Consider the following 18,981-nt stretch of genomic DNA (forward strand, 5'->3'; position numbering starts at 1 on the left):
AAGAGAGAGCTATTAACTCAAAAGTTAACAAAAAACAAGTAATAAAATATTTTTGGCTAATCAGTAACCATCAGGTCTCATATTGATGAAAGCTCTTTGTGTTCACAGCAGCACTTTACGCACTTATGCACATGAGTGCAGCAGGTCATGAATAAGGTGAGTTTGCATATGTGTGTGTGTGTGTGTGTGTGTGTGTGTGAGAGAGAGAGAGAGAGAGAGAGAGAGTTTTTCCTAACAGTAAAATGCTTTGCAATGACAGGGAGCTCTTGCAGGTCTTTGTTTTACATTTAATCAGGGACATTCTGACCTCAGCAATGCATGGGGAGAAACGTCTGCTGGACAGACAAATGAGTAAAGAAAGAATAAATGAAAGAAAAATCTAGCAGAAAAAGTAAGAAAGATCTGATGTCTTGGATATGTGTAAAAAACCATCTCAACAGCTCCTAAACCATGCTGTCCACAGTGTCTCTACTGTACGAAAAAGAAATATATTGTGATATATTAAGAAATATGCTGTTCAGCCCAGTAATATATTGCAAGCACATTTAAATTACATTAATGCAAAGCAGAAATGTATTACAAAATGGCAGCAATTTATATATATTCCATATTTTGATTAAGCTAAAATATGTAAATATTTTCAATATATATTTTTTGTATGGGTATGTGTGAAAGTATGATGATCTAATTATAATGATGATGATGATGGTAATGACGACCAAAAGCTTTTTCAGAGGGAGGTTTTCAGCTGCCAGAGATTTTTCTCATTTAATTGTTTGTCATTTTCTTCTTTTACTTATGAGGACAAGTCAGACGTTGTGTCAAAGTAAAATGTTCCCAACAATCGAGTAGAGAGACCATTTCTGAAAGCTCGCGTGCCCCCCGCTTTTGGGAAATGCTTGCCTGTGTGGGGGGCTGAGGCGGTCAGCGGGGGAGGAGATGGGCTTTCTGGCTGACAGGACATGACGCCTTCAGAGACTAACACACTTCATCCCCTACAGAACACGGCACAGTCAACCTGAAAGCTCCTCTAGTCTCAGACAGCAGCAGCTGGGGACAGAGCTGTGTGCTGGGTGTGATACACTCAGAAAACACAGACTGGGTAGAGAGGCCCAGGAGGTGGGATTCAGCAAAGAAAAATACACACACACACAAGATGTGAAGATGTGTGTGTATGTGTGTGTGTGTGTGTGTGTGTGTGTGTGTATGTTGGTGTGTGTGTGTGTGTTTGTGTGTGTGTGTGTGTGTGTGTGTGTGTGTGTATGTTGGTGTGTGTGTGTGTGTGTGTGTGTGTGTGTGTGTACGTGCATGCAGGGGTGTTTGTCTGTTTGTATATTTGTCTGTGTGTTAATGTGTAACTTTTTACTTCCCAGTCAGCAGAAAACACAAACTCACTAAATTCCTGCCTGAGGGTCACAAATTGCTCATGTTCATATGCTGGGCCTCCCTCTCCCTCCCTCTCTCCCTCTCTCTCTCCCTGTCTCTTGCCCCCTCCCTCTCTCTCTCTCTCTGTCTCTGTCTTTCTCACTTTCTTTCCCTCTCTTTCTTTCCTCTCCTTTTCTATCTTGCTCCTTCTCTGTGTCTCTCTCTTTCCTTCTCTCCCCTCTTTGTCTCCCTCTCTCTCTCCTGCAGAAGAAACAGGCTCTGGAAGTGGATAAGGAGACAGGCACAAACGGAGATATAAAGCCAGGCTTTGAGAAACATTCAACACATGGAAAATCCCCCTCTGTCTCTGCCAAGAAACCATCTCAGTCTAAACAGAGCCAGCCTGGGAAAGGGCCATTTTGGAGCTGCATGTAGGTAATAATGAGAAACAAACTGCTCTGTATTTCTGTAATAAAAGAGGGTTTAGCTGATAAAGCACTTCGCTGTACAGCAGGGAGATATACGGACACTAACTCTGCCACTGGTGTCACCACGCCAGGCGGCCAAACATTCCCACTGCGGCCGAGGACCTCAGAGTCAGATCTAATCTGAACCATTCTCCTGTAATGGTTTAAGGCAAAGTTTAAAGGCGCAATTACATAATTTAATTACTCGAGCTGTGACCGCAAGGCCGTGATTGGCTGACTGAACAGACCAAACAGACGAATGACACATCACAGCCCAGTAAGCATCAGAGATACTGCACCTTTTAATGTGCTAAAACAACGTGCTAAAGCACAAAGAAGAGGACAATCATACTCCAGTTTACTAATTGACAGAGAGAGGTGTGGAATGGTTACTCTACAGCCGTGTTTCCTGGGAGGCATGGATGGATGCATGGACAGTATATAAGCTCCAGATTGCCCTGGGAAAGGGTGTCCGCTAACCATGAATATTCATGAACGAATCATCAACTAACCAATAAAAATTCCTAAAACCAGCATGGGGAGATGCAGGCTGGTACAGTGAGCACTGACTTCACACATTAATCTAATATCACGCTTCCTCACTGGAGCAAAACCCCCTCCCTCATCTGCAGATACTCTCTGCCCTTTGACCCCGTGGTGCATTGGTCGGCTGTCACCAGCAGCACTGCTATCTATAGCCTGCAGTGTATTTATAGCTGGGAGAAAAGCAGACATCCTGCTCCGCGTGGACTCGCCGTGTTTACCGCTATGCCTGGGAAATGTCGCAGAGACGGAAGAGCTGGTCTTAACTCGCAGTTGAGCGTGGTGAGCGTCCGGCGGGGGGTAATCCCGGTGTTAGGCAGTTTGGCGAGTGTCTCGGGAGCGGTGAGGTGATGGAGGCCGGCAGCTGCTCCGGCTCAGAGGGGGAGGCCGAGGGCGCGGGGGCCGGCACCCCCGTGCGCGTGCGGGTGGAGGGCAGCGTGTTCGCGGTGGACCGGGCCCTGCTGGTGCAGGGCTGCGACTACTTCGGTGCCCTGTTCCGCTCGGGGATGCGGGAGTGCCGGCAGGAGGAGATCTGGCTGCAGGGAGTGCGAGCGGGCGGGTTCCTCACCGCGCTCAGCGTGCTCCGCGGGGAGCGGCCCCTCCTCAGCGCCCAGCAGCTCGTCGACGCCGTGGAGTGCGCCGCCTTCCTGCAGGTGGCGCCCCTCGCCCGCCACCTGGCCGACCTCGTCACCTCCGACACCTGCCTGCTGCTGTGTCAGGCGGCCGCCGTGTTCGGCCTGCGCGAGCTCTACCTCAGCGCCGCGCTCTTCATCCGGGACATGTACGGCGACCTGGCGGAGGAGGCGCGGGCACTGCCGGACCCTGTGCGGCGGGATGTGGAGGCCCTCACGCCCAGCTCCTACGTGGCGGTGGGGACGCATTCCCCCTCCATGGAGATGCTGCAGGACTCCTTCCGCACGCTGTGCTACCTGGACGAGGAGGCGCGGGAGTGGAGGCACCTGACCGACCTGCCCACCCACGCCAGCACCTCCATGGCGGGCGTGGCCGTGCTCGCCAACCGGCTCTACATCGTGGGAGGGGTGCGCGGCGTCAGCAAGCAGGTGGTGGAGTCCTGCTTCTGCTACGACGCGTGGGAGGACACCTGGAGCGTGATCCCCAGCCCCCGCCAGCCGCGCTACAACTTCACGCTGGTGGGCCATGAGGGCCGGCTCTTCGCCATCGGCGGCGAATTCGAGCGTACGCTCATGTCATCGGTGGAGACGTATGACGTGGCGGCCGGCGCCTGGTCCTTCGCCAGCAACGCCCCGTGGCCCGTGGCCGACGCCGCCTGCGCCAAGGCCATGAGCCGCATCTTCCTGTGCTTCTGGAGGCCCATGGAGACCACCGACATCTACGAATACGTTCCCTCGACGGACCACTGGCGGCTCATCACCTCGCTGATCCGGCCGCAGAGCTACGGACACTGCATGGTGGCGCACCGTGACAACCTGTATGTCATGCGCAACGGGCCTTCGGACGACTTCCTGCGCTGCCTCATGGACTGCTACAACCTGAGCACGGGCCAGTGGACCGCTATGCCCGGCCACTACGTCAACAGCAAGGGGGCGCTGTTCACTGCTGTGGTGCGCGGCGACTCGGCCTTCACTGTCAACCGCATGCTGACGCTGGAGTATTCCATCCTCGGGGACCGGTGGAAGCCCCGCAGGGAGATGAAGGGGTTCCCCAGGAGCGGCTCCGTCACCACCTTCCTGCTGCGGCTACCGCGGGCATCCCGGAACCAGGCAACACCCCCTCCTGATGCCCCAGGACCGTCTCCACGGTGACAGGACAGTGAGGCACACAGATCCTCTAACAGGTGGAGTTATCCTGTAAAATCAGGGACTTCGACCAATCAGAGCGTGTTTGCTGTGGGCAGCAAAGACTATTTGATTGGTTCATTCGACCAAGCCCTACTCCTTATATCCCTGCAGTTATTAAAACAAACATCTTTGATAAAAATGCATTCTCTGTGTTTGTTTGTACATCACACGCCACAGATATGAGTCAATGGCAGCTGTGCTCAGCACCCATGCAGACATGTCAGATCCTGACACAAATGAGCTGCACAAAGACTGCCTGCAGCTGGAAACTGGGACACACTTCTACATTTTAACAATCTGTTTTCAACAATGGATGTCAATGCTGAAATCTAACACTTAACACTTAATACAGTTACTGCTAACACACCAGTTAGCTGCGATTAGCTGTAATCAGAAATCATTGATTGCAGCTAATCATTCAAGAATCAGCCGACCAAGATAACTGCACTTTGAAAAGATGTGTACACTATAATAAAAATATAAACTATTGTGGTGAAGCGTCTCATTTGAGCAGTGACTCAGGAGTCAAAGCTGAACCCCTCATGTTTACAGTCCAGTGCCTAAGCCAGCTTCCTCTGAAGCTGTGGCCTGGGTTTGACCTCTGGAGCAGATGATATGGATGAGATGATATGCCATAATCACTGCAGTTATGACATTAGAACTCACATGGGCACCATAACACAGAGCGTTGTGTGCCAGCCACAGAGCTGATTCTGCTGGCGGAGAGGTCTGATTCATCATCCAAAACTGCCCTACACTCTCACACTCTCACCACTCTGTTACTCTGTACCTGTAACTACCCTACTCTCCCACTACTCCCCTCTAAAACCACCCTACTCTCTCACTACTCCACCCTATCAGAGCCTGATAGTGTCTCAGTGCTCCCCTCTAAAACTACCCCACTGTCTCACGACCCCACCCTATCAGAGCCTGATACTGTCTCAGTGCTCCCCTCTAAAACTACCCTACTCTCTCACTACTCCACCCTATCAGAGCCTGATAGTGTCTCAGTGCTCCCCTCTAAAACTACCCCACTGTCTCACGACTCCACCCTATCAGAGCCTGATAGTGTCTCAGTGCTCCCCTCTAAAACTACCACACTGTCTCACGACTCCACCTCTAACCCTACTGTCTCCCCTTCCCAGCTCCTCTAATAGAGCACAGGGTCCGGCTCTCTGGGGAAAGGCCTGCTTTGTGTGGGCTTTGTCTGGTCAATGCAGCTCCACAGATCAGGGCCTTATTCTGCCTCTGTCCCTCCCTCCCTCAGTCTCTGGAGTGTGATGTTATCTGCTGCTCTGCCGGTTCCCCGTAATTCCACAGCAAGCGCAGTCAGCCTGAGCACAGTGTAATCTCCCATGGTTATTATTGCCTAAACTTTCGATCTGATGCCTCATCGCGCAGAATTAAACGGGCCTGTGCAGACTTGCGCAGCCTCCCTGGAGCGTTCCTCGCCGTGGGGATCTTTGGGAAAACCCTGCCAGGCTCTCGGAGGGTGAGTAAAGGGGGGTTTCCGGGACTGCGCCTCTCCCTGCACAGTGTCCCGCTTGTGCTGACTCGCTGCTGAGGTCATTCTTCCCCGAACCCTGGGGCATCACATACCCCACAAACAAAGCCTCCTCTAACGGGTATCTAACAGTATCATATAATAAGATACATGATATGAGAGTGCGTGACATAATGTCATTATCAGCTTGTCTGAGCAGGTATTCTCAGGTTAAATATGATGAGATAAACAAAGCCATTACTGTACAGGCTTCATAGGGATGGTGTGTTACAGTGCAGCATGGTGTGTAAGGGGTTTATAGGATGGTGTATTACAGTGCAGCAGCATGGTGTGTAAGGGGTTTATAGGATGGTGTATTACAGTGCAGCAGCATGGTGTGTAAGAGTTTTATAGGATGGTGTGCTACAGTGCAGTATTGTGACTGAAGTGGTTTATAGTAGCATGTCTTACAGTTCAGTAGGGTATGTAAGGGGTTTATGGGATGGTGTGTTATAGTGCAGCAGTATGGTGTGTAAAGGGTTTATAGTAGTGTGTGTTACAGTACAGAATGGCGCTAAAGGGTGCAGTAAAACACAAGTGCTTCAGTCATCTGAGGACAGTGGCGCTGGTTCCTGGACCGGACGCGCTCCCGGTGGCCAGCGTCCAGATCGCGCTGCTTCCCAAACGCCTGCAGCAGCTGCTGCTAATCAGAGCCATGGCCCCGCAGAGTGCCGCAGAGTTCAAAGGCAACACCAGCGCCATTTCAATTAGAGCGCAGCGGCTCTCTGAGGAGCAGACTCCTAATGGAGGCTCCTTCAGAGGAGCTGAACGCCTTCCTCTGCGGCCGCCTGAGCGCGGCTCCCTCTCTGTTAGATTCACGCTCTCCTCTCTCCCTCCATAAAAGTACACTCTAATTGAACGAATGTGGTTTCCGGACAGGAGAGCACAGACCCACAGGTGCTAAGCCCTGAGTTCATTTAGGGAGAAGCAGCTCTTACAGTTACAGTTTCTGCTGGCCTGTTTAAAATGTGGATGGTGTGAGAAGGAGAGGCCTCAGGCTGCAGGCCTGCTGTTTGGTGATGAATGCTGACGGCATTATGGTTGTGTGTGGATGTCCTGGCAGCATTTTGGTAGTGTGTGTGGCTGTCCTGCAGGTGTTTGGTGTGTGTGGCTGTGCAGCTGGTGTTTTGGTGTGTGTGGCTGTCCTGGCAGTGTTCTGGTGTGTGGCTGTCCTGGTGGTGTTTTGGTGTGTGGCTGTCCTGGTGGTGTTTTGGTGTGTGGCTGTCCTGGTGGTGTTTTGGTGTGCGGCCGTCCTGCCAATGTTTTGGTGTGTGGCCATCCTGCCAGTGTTTTGGTGTGTGGCCGTCCTGGTGGTATTTTGGTGTGTGGCTGTCCTGGTGGTGTTCTGGTGTGTGGCTGTCCTGGTGGTGTTTTGGTGTGTGGCTGTCCTGGTGGTGTTTTGGTGTGTGGCTGTCCTGGTGGTGTTTTGGTGTGCGGCCGTCCTGCCAATGTTTTGGTGTGTGGCCATCCTGCCAGTGTTTTGGTGTGTGGCCGTCCTGGTGGTGTTTTGGTGTGTGGCTGTCCTGGTGGTGTTCTGGTGTGTGGCTGTCCTGGTGGTGTTTTGGTGTGTGGCTGTCCTGGTGGTGTTTTGGTGTGTGGCTGTCCTGGTGGTGTTCTGGTGTGTGGCTGTCCTGGTGGTGTTTTGGTGTGTGGCTGTCCTGGTGGTGTTTTGGTGTGTGGCTGTCCTGGTGAAGTGCCAGCTTTGCTTTCTCATACCGCTCTGGGCTGCGGGAGATCCGGTAGGCTCTTCTGGGGTGCCGGAACGTGCTTTCCTGCTCTCCCATTAGTCAGGGCGTCAGGTACGTCGTCAGCTGTGGACACAGGAGAGAGACAGGTATGCTCAGAGAAAAAAGTATACCCAGAGAGTCCGTAATCTCTGCTGAGAGCGGCGAGCTGCATGCTTGTGTTGGACTGAGAAACCTCAGAGAGCTGATGCACCCTGCATCAGTAGCCTGTGGGTTTGAGGCTTTGTTGTTTTGGGTTTAAGAGTGTATTCTCACCCTGTTGTTCCTGAGTGTCTAATAACAGCACCACAGCAGAGCAGGGCGACACTGTGGTGACGGCCCAGCGCGTCACACACACAGAACAGGAAAGAGGGGGCGTGGCTTATCAGAAACTGGCCGAGACATTTTCCACCAGCTCATCCCCGCGACTGTTCTTTAGAATGTGGTAAAATGTGTTGACCTCTTGTTTACTCAACACCACTGATCACAGACAATGCTGAAGCACAGTGACCTACATAGGTTCCTCTTGTGAAATTGGACTCTCCAGATAATCTGCAAGGCGTCTACAGCATAAACAAGCTTTTCTTTCACAACAAAGGAACTGATAAGCCTGACACACCATGGGGAAATGTATGTTAGAACACCACCGTAGGTCTGGCACATTTCCTTCACGTTTGTTTAAATGAGATTTAAAAAGGACAGTAACATCACTGCCATGACATCACACTTGCTCACCTCTGTCAGGGGCAGGCTTCTCTGGACTCTGTCCACCCACCATCACTTTGTTCATGTAGATGTACTCCTCATCGCAGCCTGAAACACACACAGCCTTACTGCCACTACTGGCATAGAGCACACAGTACTCACAAAGCATTACTGCAATCGAGCATACAGTATTCACAAAGCAGTAAATTATTAGATTCACAGTATTCACAAAGCATGGGTCATAGAGTGTGCAGATTTCACAAAGCATTACTGCCTTAGAGCATGCAGACTTCACAAAGCATTACTGCCTTAGAGCATGCAGTATTCACAAACCATTACTGCCATAGAGCATACATTATTAACAAAGGATTACTATTGCAGAGAATACAGTATTAACAAAGAATTATTGTCACAGAGCATTCAGTATTCAAAAAGCACTGCTGTTGTACAGCATGATGTCAGTGTGTACTGTATTCATAAATCTGCACTGTCATCTGAAAGCTGACACCAGATCAAAACTAACTAAATGAAAAACATGCTTAAGATGTGTGGCTGCTGTGGGGTTTTCTCATAATGGATCTGAGCTGTGCAAACGTCTGCCATCTATAAAAACCTCTTTTTCATGTCAGCGCTGTATTTATCCAGGTGGGCCCAACTGAGGGCGGAAAAATGTCTTTTTCATGACAGACCTGGCTGCTGTTCAACACACAGACAGCATGACAAAACATGGAGCTACAGCAGTGCTGGAGCAGGGACAGAGCCCGGCTTTCTGCTCTTTGAAGGCCTGGGGACACAGGCTCGGCCCAGGCTATCAGAACCCCACGCCCTCACCACAGATCAAAGCTCCGGCCTGCTGAAAGGCCAGCACTGTACAGCCTGGACACCCTGTCAGAATAAGAGTCCCACTCAGCTACATTCCCACACGGACTGGGGAGAATGTGGGGGAAATATGCTCTTCAGCTGGCGGGGTGATGTGGCCTTGCCTCGAACACGGGTCCGAGGACACAGAAAGCACTTCGGCAGAAAGAGGGGGAATAATAAACAACATTTTCTGTGTCCGTTGCGGGCAGATTTTTGGAGAGCTGGAGAGGCTATTTATAAGCGCTGTCTCTCACAGGAAGGGAGAGCCCCGGAGGGCCAAGCGCAGCCTGGGAAAATGATAGAGAACAGAGCCAGCGGAGCCAGGAGCACGCAGCTAAAGAGGGAAACCTGCTGTCGTCCCAGCACGGGGGGGCGGGGGGTGTATTTACACTCTTTACTGTACGCTCACGGTTTAAATACTTTGGCAAAGCTGTTAGCTCCTGTCTTGATCATAATAAAGCCAGTCTGAAGCCTTGGAGTGCTTGAATTCAGAGAGGAAGTAGTAGGAGCAGCCAGAGGGGGTAGAGAGAGGGAGAGAGAAAGGTGATGATGGGTAGGGAGGGGAAGAGAAGGGGTTGGGGGAGAGAGAAGGGAGTAGGGAGGGAGAGAAGAGGTTAGGGAGGAGGAGAGAGAGAGATGATGGCGGGTAAGGGGGGGGAGAAGGAGGGAATGATATAAATGCTGTTCTGTCCAGAGATGCCAGGCAGAGAGGAAGAACAGAAACACAGACTATAATATCAGGTTTTTCTTCTCACGTCACAAATATTTTCATCCCCAAACTGGAGCTGATAATTTTCACACTGGCACTTTCACATGGGGACTGTGGGCTGGTTAAAGAAGGAAAGCAGCACTGTGGGGGGTAAGAGATGTGTACATGTGTGTGCATGTGTGTGCACGTGCCTGTGCTTGTGTGTGTGTGTGTGTGTGTGTGTGTGTATGTATGTGTGTGCACGTGCTAGTGCTCATGTGAGTGTGTATGTGAGGGAATATGCAGTGTGTGTGTGTGAGTGTGTGTGAGGGAATATTTGTGTGTGTGCGTGTGTGTGTGTGTGTGTGTGCATGTATGTGAGAGAGAATATGCATGTATGTGTGCATGTTCTCGTGTGTGTATGTGTGACAGGCACTCTGTGGATGTAGCGTGTGGGTTGTGTCACAACCTCTTTCTGTGAGGTCTTTATGAGGAAACGCCTGAGTATCTCCCAGGGCCTGCTGGCTGGAGAATGAAAGCATGAGTCTGCGCCTGTTGGTAATGCGAGGCAAAACTTGAGCTGATCCAAGTGGCCGAGCGCAGGGGCGGGGGCGGGGGCGGGGCCGGGGCGCAGTGTGGGTGGAGCCACTCACCATTGGAGGAAGTGTAGGATTGCAGCAGGTCGGACAGCAGGCATTTCTGCACCGTGGCGTTCCCACTTAGGTTCTCCTGGTCCAGCAGCTTCAGGAAACGACCCAGGTCTCCTAGCAACTGCGCCAGCACTGGCAGAGAGGACACAGAGCAGTCAGGTATCTCCATGACAACCACCACCATCATGATGATGTCACATCAGAGTATGTGTGAGTGCAAGGGCTGTGCTGTTGCCATGGAAATGCACCGAAACCTGTGGCCTGTTAGTGATGTAAAATGAAGGGGAGACATAAGGAAAGGACTGTATGACTAGCACCTAACGCTGAGCAAGTTCCCTCTGCAAGAAACACCCCTGCTTATGAGTAAAAATGAGCTGAATCTGAAGGCTTGAGGTGAAATATCCACGTTACAGCAAAGACCCAGAGATCATGTAAATCTGAGCCTCCTCACGGCTGGATGTCATGCCAGCAGTATCCACATTCTAGGAGTTTGATCCAGTGACGTAGACGCCAGACTCTCAGAGACACACACACACACACACACACACACACACACGCTGCAGGTCCCGTTCGTGCAGTTCTCATACAACATAAAAAGTAAATTCCTGTTTTCTTGTACTCTGTTTGCTATAACAGATTGTTTCCTATTTTTCATGTTGGCATCTTAGTTGGCAGAAACCTACCCAAGTGTACTAGAGTTTAGGACTTCTACTGGTACTGTAAAGCAATCTTTGGTGCTTCCTGAAGGTTTCCCATGATGCAGCAGCGACCCAGGGCCACCTTTGCCTTTCCTTCCTTGAGGCAATGAGAATCTTGGGAAGCAGAGCGTCTCGTAAAGAGAAGAGATGCTGGCTGCACTCAGGCTCTAACGGTATGAAACAAGAAGTGGTTACACCCTCAGAGTCATTTAGATACTGAGAGAGCACAGCGCTGAGAGAGAGGGTCACTGAGACAGTGCGTCGCTGAGAGAGAAGGTCACTGAGAGAGGGCGTCACTGAGAGAGAAGGTCACTGAGACAGTGCGTCGCTGAGAGAGAGGGTCACTGAGAGAGAGGGTCACTGAGAGAGAGGGTCACTGAGGGAGAGGGTCACTGAGAGAGAGGGTCACTGAGGGAGAGGGTCACTGAGAGAGAGGGTCACTGAGAGAGCACAGCGCTGAGAGAGAGGGTCACTGAGACAGTGCGTCGCTGAGAGAGCACAGCGCTGAGAGAGAGGGTCACTGAGAGAGCACAGCGCTGAGAGAGAGGGTCACTGAGAGAGCACAGCGCTGAGAGAGAGGGTCACTGAGAGAGAGGGTCACTGAGGGATAGGGTCACTGAGAGAGCACAGCGCTGAGAGAGAGGGTCACTGAGACAGTGCGTCGCTGAGAGAGAGGGTCACTGAGAGAGGGCGTCACTGAGAGAGAGGGTCACTGAGACAGTGCGTCGCTGAGAGAGAGGGTCACTGAGGGAGAGGGTCACTGAGAGAGCACAGCGCTGAGAGAGGGTCACTGAGAGAGCACAGCGCTGAGAGAGAGGGTCACTGAGAGAGCACAGCGCTGAGAGAGAGGGTCACTGAGAGAGCACAGCGCTGAGAGAGAGGGTCACTGAGACAGTGCGTCGCTGAGAGAGAGGGTCACTGAGAGAGAGGGTCACTGAGGGAGAGGGTCACTGAGAGAGAGGGTCACTGAGGGAGAGGGTCACTGAGGGAGAGGGTCACTGAGAGAGAGGGTCACTGAGGGAGAGGGTCACTGAGGGAGAGGGTCACTGAGGGAGAGGGTCACTGAGAGAGGGTCACTGAGAGAGAGGGTCACTGAGGGAGAGGGTCACTGAGAGAGAGGGTCACTGAGAGAGAGGGTCACTGAGAGAGAGGGTCACTGAGGGAGAGGGTCACTGAGAGAGAGGGTCACTGAGAGAGGGTCACTGAGAGAGCACAGCGCTGAGAGAGAGGGTCACTGAGAGAGCACAGCGCTGAGAGAGAGGGTCACTGAGACAGTGCGTCGCTGAGAGAGAGGGTCACTGAGAGAGAGGGTCACTGAGGGAGAGGGTCACTGAGAGAGCACAGCGCTGAGAGAGAGGGTCACTGAGAGAGAGGGTCACTGAGGGAGAGGGTCACTGAGGGAGAGGGTCACTGAGAGAGAGGGTCACTGAGGGAGAGGGTCACTGAGAGAAAGTGAGGAGTTAAAGAGAAATGCAGAGACATGTGAAACCTAACCTTTCCAGTCCCAGTAAAATGAGGATTTGATAGAAGTCTCTCATACGTTAACAGGGATGAATAAGGTGGGCAGCTGAGTCTGAGTTCTGTCAACACTACAGCAGGCCAAAGGTGAATTAATTAAAAGTAAATGTCACACTCATGCCACAGACGACTTCTTCACACAGAGTTATTAATGCCTGGAATGCCTTACTGTGACCAGTGGTGGGATCCTTCTAAAGCAACCTGGACACCTGCAGGCATATACTCTGGATTAGAGGGAAACAGTGAGCTGGGCAGAATATTCCTGCTCTCATCCCCGGAATCTGGAACTAGAGTTCAGCCCCCAACCCTTACCCTGCCTTCCACTGCACAGTGGATATCCATCAGCCTTCACTGGGCCTCTTATCGACTGCTGGATGTAACTGTAACACATGCATGTGAGAGCTGTGAGATCAGCTTCAGTGAGATCAGTAAGGTGAGATCAGCTTCAGGGGGATCAGTGTTGAAAGATCAGCACACTGAGATCGGCTTCAATGTGACCAGCATTGTGGAGATCAGCTTCAGTGAAATCATTGCTCTGAGATCAGCTTCAGTTATAACAGAGTTGTTACATCAGCACGCTGAGATCAGCTTCAGTGTGATTGGAGCTGTGCCATCAGCTTCAGTGATAACAGACCTGTGAGATCAGCTTCAGCGAGATCAGTGATATGAGAATAGTAAGGTGAAATCAGATTCTGAACTGTGTTTTGCTGCAGGTCACATGGTCTCTCTCCGTTCTTCCTCCAGGCTGACTGTTCCGCTTCCCTCCTCTGGAAAGTTCAGGAGGTTTGGCCCAGCCGGGAGGCATGAATGGGAGCTCTGTAGTGCAGTCTCAAGACTCCGCCCCCACTGAGCTGGCAGAGGTCAGAGGGCAGCCCCCAGTCTTTGTGGCCCTCCTTGTTTTCCTCCTTCTGAAAGGTCCACACTACACTGGGCTGTCTGTGTGCCCCAGCCAGTGCTCCCGCTCCACAGAGAGGCCAGAGAATCGGCCAGACCTGCTCAACTCTACACAGACATCAAAACTGGACCCCACTTTTCTGCTTAACGATAGGGCTTGGAAGGCCTAATGAAGGAGATGCTGAGAATGTAGTGATTCCTCTTCTCTTTTTCGCTGAGTAAAGACAGACAGGTTGTGCAGTAGGTAAGATGTGGCTGACTGTGGTCTCTTTTGCCCTCAGTTCCCCATTGAGTGAGATGTGGATGGCCTCAGGCCATCAGGCACAGTGGAAGCTGACACACCAGAGGCCTGTGAAAAAGGGGCTTTCCTGAATCACCCCAAAGACACGCGTCCACACAGCAGGGAGTGGGCACTGCCCAGATTTAAACTGGAGTTACACCCTTTGTTACAGCACCTGCACTGAGCTGCTGACACACAGAGAAGCACTCTTCTGAAGCTAACAGTGCTTTGCTGAGGGAGATATGCTAACACACACACACAGCCTCACAAAGCTAACCGTCTACTTCACTGAGAGAGAGAAATGGCTTTTTTATGAACCTGGGAGCTGTTTGCGCAAGTGTTGCAGTTGAGGCCAGTGGATAGGTAATTCGGGTTAGTCCCTTGCATTTGAGTGCAGGAGGGCAGGAACAATAACATGTTTGCCTTTGATCAGTAGGAGAGAACTTTTAACAACCTCTTACCCCCAACCCCCCCCCCCCCCCCCCCCACCCCATGGCCCGGCCCCCAAAACACCCCCCTCCCATAGTGAGAGGACTTTATGTGTAAGAGTTTCCGGCTCATGTTCTCCATGACATGATGTGGGTAAGAAGCAGGCCTAACAGAATTGGGCCTTGGTGCCGGTGCGGAACAGGGGAACAGAGCAGCACCTCTCAGAGGAGAGGGATCGGCTTCGGGAGCTTAGCGCTGATTCAGCTCTTTGTATCTGTTCAAGGAACTCTGAGGCAGCAGACAAGCCCACTGCTTGTCTCCTAGCAACGCTGATTTAGCAACCTGATGCATACATCACGCTTTAGCTAGGCTATCTACATGAACACACACACATGTGCACACAAATGCTCACACACAAATGCACACACAAACACACAAGCATGCACACACACACACACACACACACTCACACTCACATGCACACACACATGCGCACACACACACACACACACACTCACACTCACATGCACACACAATTGCGCACACACACACAGCCAATGCAAGATTGCAGAAATGCTGGTTTATGAATAACAGATGTTTTTCCTTTAGTTCAGAAACAAACACAAACACAAACACACACTGGGTCTAACACTAAAGAGTGTAATGCACCCAATCTCCTCAGCACTGGTCTGTATTACGATAAGCTTGTCATTTGGCCTCAGTGTCTATTGGCTGCTGAAGGATTAGAGGGTAATCATCCTGGACAGACTCCCACCCTCTCCCACCCTGCACCATCAGGGAATGAGCATGTCCCTCTCTACACCAACACATCCATACCCTGGGACAGAACATGTCCCTCTCTACACCAAAAAATCCATACCCTGGGACAGAGCATGTCCAATATGCCTGAAACCCCCATCTACACTGGGACCTCCACCTAAAACAGCCACACCCCAGAGACATGTAGACCTCACGCAGACATCTGGAGGTCGAGCGGGGGAGATCAAAACAAGGCTCCATCGCACAGGTCCCTCTCAATAGAGACAAACAGAAGCAGCCAAAGGAATATTTTACGCTGCTGTTTTCCACAAGAGCAGCGACCTAGATATAACCTGACAGAGCCTCCCACTGCGGGCAGAGCGTCCCACTGTGGGCACAGAAAACTCCCACCTCCATTCAGGGCCGTGGAAACCCTCATGTTTGTCTCAACTGACTTCCCCTCAGGACTCCAAATGAGTTTCCCTTGAAATCAGGTCACCCCAGAGCTCCCAGGGGGCCGCCATGTGCCTCTTTTTCTGTTCCTCTCTCTTTCTCCCCCTCTATCTCTCTCTCTAATTCAAATTCAAATTTGTATTTTTGGCATAAAACACATTGCGTACTTATTGCCAACACACACTATAGTAATACATAGAAAAAGAAAGAAATAACAAATAAATAACACTGATAAATGTAATGATTAAATACTTTTGTCATAAATTGACAGGAACTGGTGGTTATTCGCTGTCCAGCAGGCTGTGGCAGCCACTACTGGGGTTCTCTGTCCTTCCCCTAGCAGCTTTTCATTGTTTGACATAGAAAATTATAATTTTTGATTTATGAAAATCTGTGAAAATGTTTTGAAACATAATGCATATATGTTTGAACATTGTTCACAACATCGGAGGAGGTGTAAGCTTCTCTGCCTCTCTCTCTAACTCTCCCTCCCTTTCTGTCGCTGCACTGCACAGGTAGGAAAGGTTAGTTAGTACACAATACAAATAAACACAATACAAACAAAACACCTATGTATGTCATCCCATGCATATCCTGTGCCCTAGAAGAAAATGCACACAACGTCTCACCCAAAAAATATGCCACGAATAAATCTGGGAAATGAACAAAATGTTGATTATTTGATTATTCAAAGACCAATGAAACGATTTGGCGATGTGGATGATAATAATTTAGGTGGGAATAGAGGCCCTGCAAACTTTTCTAAAAGCAAAGTGAAATCTGATTTGAAGGTGGATATTTGCAGGCAGCACACAGAACACCATAACTGCAGCTCCGTCTCTGCCGATTACCGTTTGAACCCGAGTGCTTGCTCAGAAACCCCCTCCCACGCCCAGAGAAGGAACGTGAAGGTTCTCCATTCCTGAGAGAAATGAAACTCTGTTCTGTGTGTGAGCAGCAGGAACAGAGCTCTCAAACCTGAGACCGTCCGTCAGGGCCATTGTTAGAGCTGTCAGGCCGGTGACCGCAAGAGGCCTTGGAGGGAATACCCGCCCGCTCATCAAAGCGCGAGAAAAAACGCTCCCTTTCACATGTGGAGGAAGTGGGCGAGACGGGGGCTGGGGGGGCTCAGGATTGACTCAGGCTGACTTTACCTGGGTGATCTGAGTCTCTTTGATTGGCTGCCATTCACTTCCTATCTTTTTATCCAGCAGCACAAAGGACAGCATTCCCAGACTGTGCTGTGAATACCAACAGACACTCACAGTCCCAGTGCACCGACACACAGCTTCATCTGAACCTGTTTACTGTGTGCTTGCTCTGTATGACTAACACACAGGCCAGATCAAACAAGGATGATCCACCCGCAGTTAATTCACTTTTACTTGATGTGGCAGCTCTGCCTTTGTGTACTTAAAATCACTTTAAGATTTAACTCCAGTCCCTTCTGTGGTCACGATTACTTTCAAGTGAAGCACACAGAGGTAATGCTATCACATTTAACAAAGTAGAACTGAGAGGATTCTTAGTAAAACTGGGAAACGTGATTTTCAGGAAGTGCAGCCTCATTGGCTCATTATCAGTGAAAATTGCTGCGAATTCCCCGCCTACTTAACTGAACGTTTCTAGGTGCCAACGTTTCTCACAAATGGAATAAAAACTTCCATTCAAACATGACATCAGAACAGCTCTCTATTTACTTGGGGTTATAGTATTCAGTGATATTCTCACTATGGTCGCCACTGTACCCTGCTCTTGCCCTCCCAGCGTACCTCTGCTCTGTCATTAGCAATATCTGCCAGGACTGAGCTCTTAGATCCAGTCTCCCTTTGGAAAGCATTCATCTGTTTTGCTGTTGGTGACCAGTAGGGGGGACTCTGCCCAATCCCCTTTGGCAGAGATGGGCCAAACCCATCACTCCACATCAACTGATTGGCTGGAAAATTCCACAGATTCATTCCCCGGGTCATTGTGGTAAACGGAATATAAATTATAGTCCATCTTTCTTGTTAAACAGATTTGAAATAATGCATAACTACAGTTATGGGAAAAACCCTCATCCTTGTTTTTTGGGGCCTCTAATGTTTTTAAGGTCCGGTTCTGTTTTGATCTCAGATATTTATCGCCGAACAGGAGTCTTTGAAAGGGCAGGAGCGTGAGGCTTATTGTAGATCTAACTGAGGTGCCGTGGACACAGAACCTACAAACACTCAAAATTACAGGACACGTATGCTGGGCTTAGAACACAAGTCCATCTGCTCTTTGAATCTGCAGCCTGGGGGTTGCCGGTTCTATACCCTCAGTGAGGTGGATCCCATGTTGTTTAATCTGACTTTCCAAACATAAGATTCACAGGAAGCTCAGTCTGAGTTTAACATGACCTTTGACCTCCCGCACGCGGGCATTCTCAGGCTGATGTGTCTGAGTAGAGTTTTTGCATAGATATTCTGCTGCCACAGAGGCTTGTGCATGCCCAGACAGGTGTCCTGTCTCTCGCTGCGCTCATCGGAGTCTCAGGTGCACAAGTGCATGGCAGCAGTGCAGCAGCATTGCATGGCAGATACAGCAAAACCGACACGTGCAGCATAACTGACTGTTACCCAGGTGATACATGAAACCCCACCCCCCACTGCCATGATACACCATCATGATGACTGCTTGATATTCAATGGCATCCATCAGATGTCATATTCAATATTGCAAATATTGTGGGACAAGCAATGAAGATGCTTGCCTGCTGAAGATGTCTCTGCTCCAGGTGCTTTTCACTGAATTCTTTGTTTTTCACTGACCATCAATGGTTTCTCTGGATGCTGACAACACTGAAATAATGGCATACTCAAGTCTCCACATCCCACAATTCTGCCCAAACACAGCACTCTAAAGACACTACCTAATCACAGATCACACATGTCTTTCAACAACAGTGTAATTAGGCTGAGGATGTTGTCTTCACCTCCGGAGAGAGGCAGGCTGCATTGTCAGGAGACTATATATTTGGTCATATTTATGTTTAACAGAACTTTGGCCAACAAGATTCTCCTTCTCAAAAGAGCTTGGTGAGCAGGAGAATCCTGTTGGCTGAAAGCTGGAACACAGACTCAGTGACACAAACCCTCATGAGCTGAATCCATTTTTTTTTTTTATTCTGCTGAAGTTGAGACTAGGGAGCCAGACCATCGTGCCCTTATATAACAACACAGAGCACGTCCCAGACTCCAAATAAAAATAGCGTCTAAAACCCCAGAGTATTTATTTCAAAGGACTAATGTGTTATTTCCAGCGTCAGTTTGGTGTGTGTAGGCGAACCTCAGGACAGAGCTAGGTCCAGCCTGGAGATTCTGGGTTTGGCTTGTCCTCAGATTCTCCTGTTAAACAGGTCTGGATCTGGACCACCAGCACCCTAATGCCTTAATACAGGTCACTGTGTGGTAATGGAAACATCCAGAGCAGTCTTTGAAAAGATGATAACAGAGACAGCAGACATATACATTCTTTTCTACAGTGTAAACTTACAATTACATGTTATTATCTTGTTTTTCCCTTGATTGACATCTTTGACATTAGTCTTGGGTGTTTTTGAA

At 50.1% G+C, this 18,981-nt stretch overlaps 2 protein-coding genes across 3 annotated transcripts in view; one reads left to right on the forward strand and one right to left on the reverse strand.

Annotated features, from left to right (window-relative positions):
• Positions 1 to 18,981, reverse strand: part of afap1l2 (actin filament associated protein 1-like 2) — a 48,589-nt gene that overhangs the window by 17,115 nt on the left and 12,493 nt on the right. For both annotated transcript variants that reach the window (XM_036533249.1, XM_036533242.1), the window contains exons 2-4: positions 10,370 to 10,498; positions 8,198 to 8,275; positions 7,455 to 7,549 (exon numbers count right to left, since the gene is read on the reverse strand). In XM_036533249.1, the coding sequence (XP_036389142.1) occupies positions 7,455 to 7,549; positions 8,198 to 8,275; positions 10,370 to 10,498 (302 nt within the window). The remainder of the gene's footprint in view (positions 1 to 7,454; positions 7,550 to 8,197; positions 8,276 to 10,369; positions 10,499 to 18,981) is intronic.
• On the forward strand, positions 2,561 to 4,357 carry LOC118780643 (kelch repeat and BTB domain-containing protein 13). Its single transcript, XM_036533261.1, has one exon. It carries the CDS (start codon positions 2,726 to 2,728, stop codon positions 4,157 to 4,159), a length of 1,434 nt encoding a protein of 477 aa, XP_036389154.1. The 5' UTR covers positions 2,561 to 2,725; the 3' UTR covers positions 4,160 to 4,357.

This window comes from Megalops cyprinoides, chromosome 1 (assembly GCF_013368585.1).
Source record: "Megalops cyprinoides isolate fMegCyp1 chromosome 1, fMegCyp1.pri, whole genome shotgun sequence".
In the NCBI taxonomy this organism is placed as follows: domain Eukaryota; kingdom Metazoa; phylum Chordata; class Actinopteri; order Elopiformes; family Megalopidae; genus Megalops; species Megalops cyprinoides.

Bases quoted from the DNA above. Each gene is read 5' to 3' on its own strand.
- LOC118780643 (XM_036533261.1), top strand. From the start codon at position 2,726: ATGGAGGCCGGCAGCTGCTCCGGCTCAGAGGGGGAGGCCGAGGGCGCG.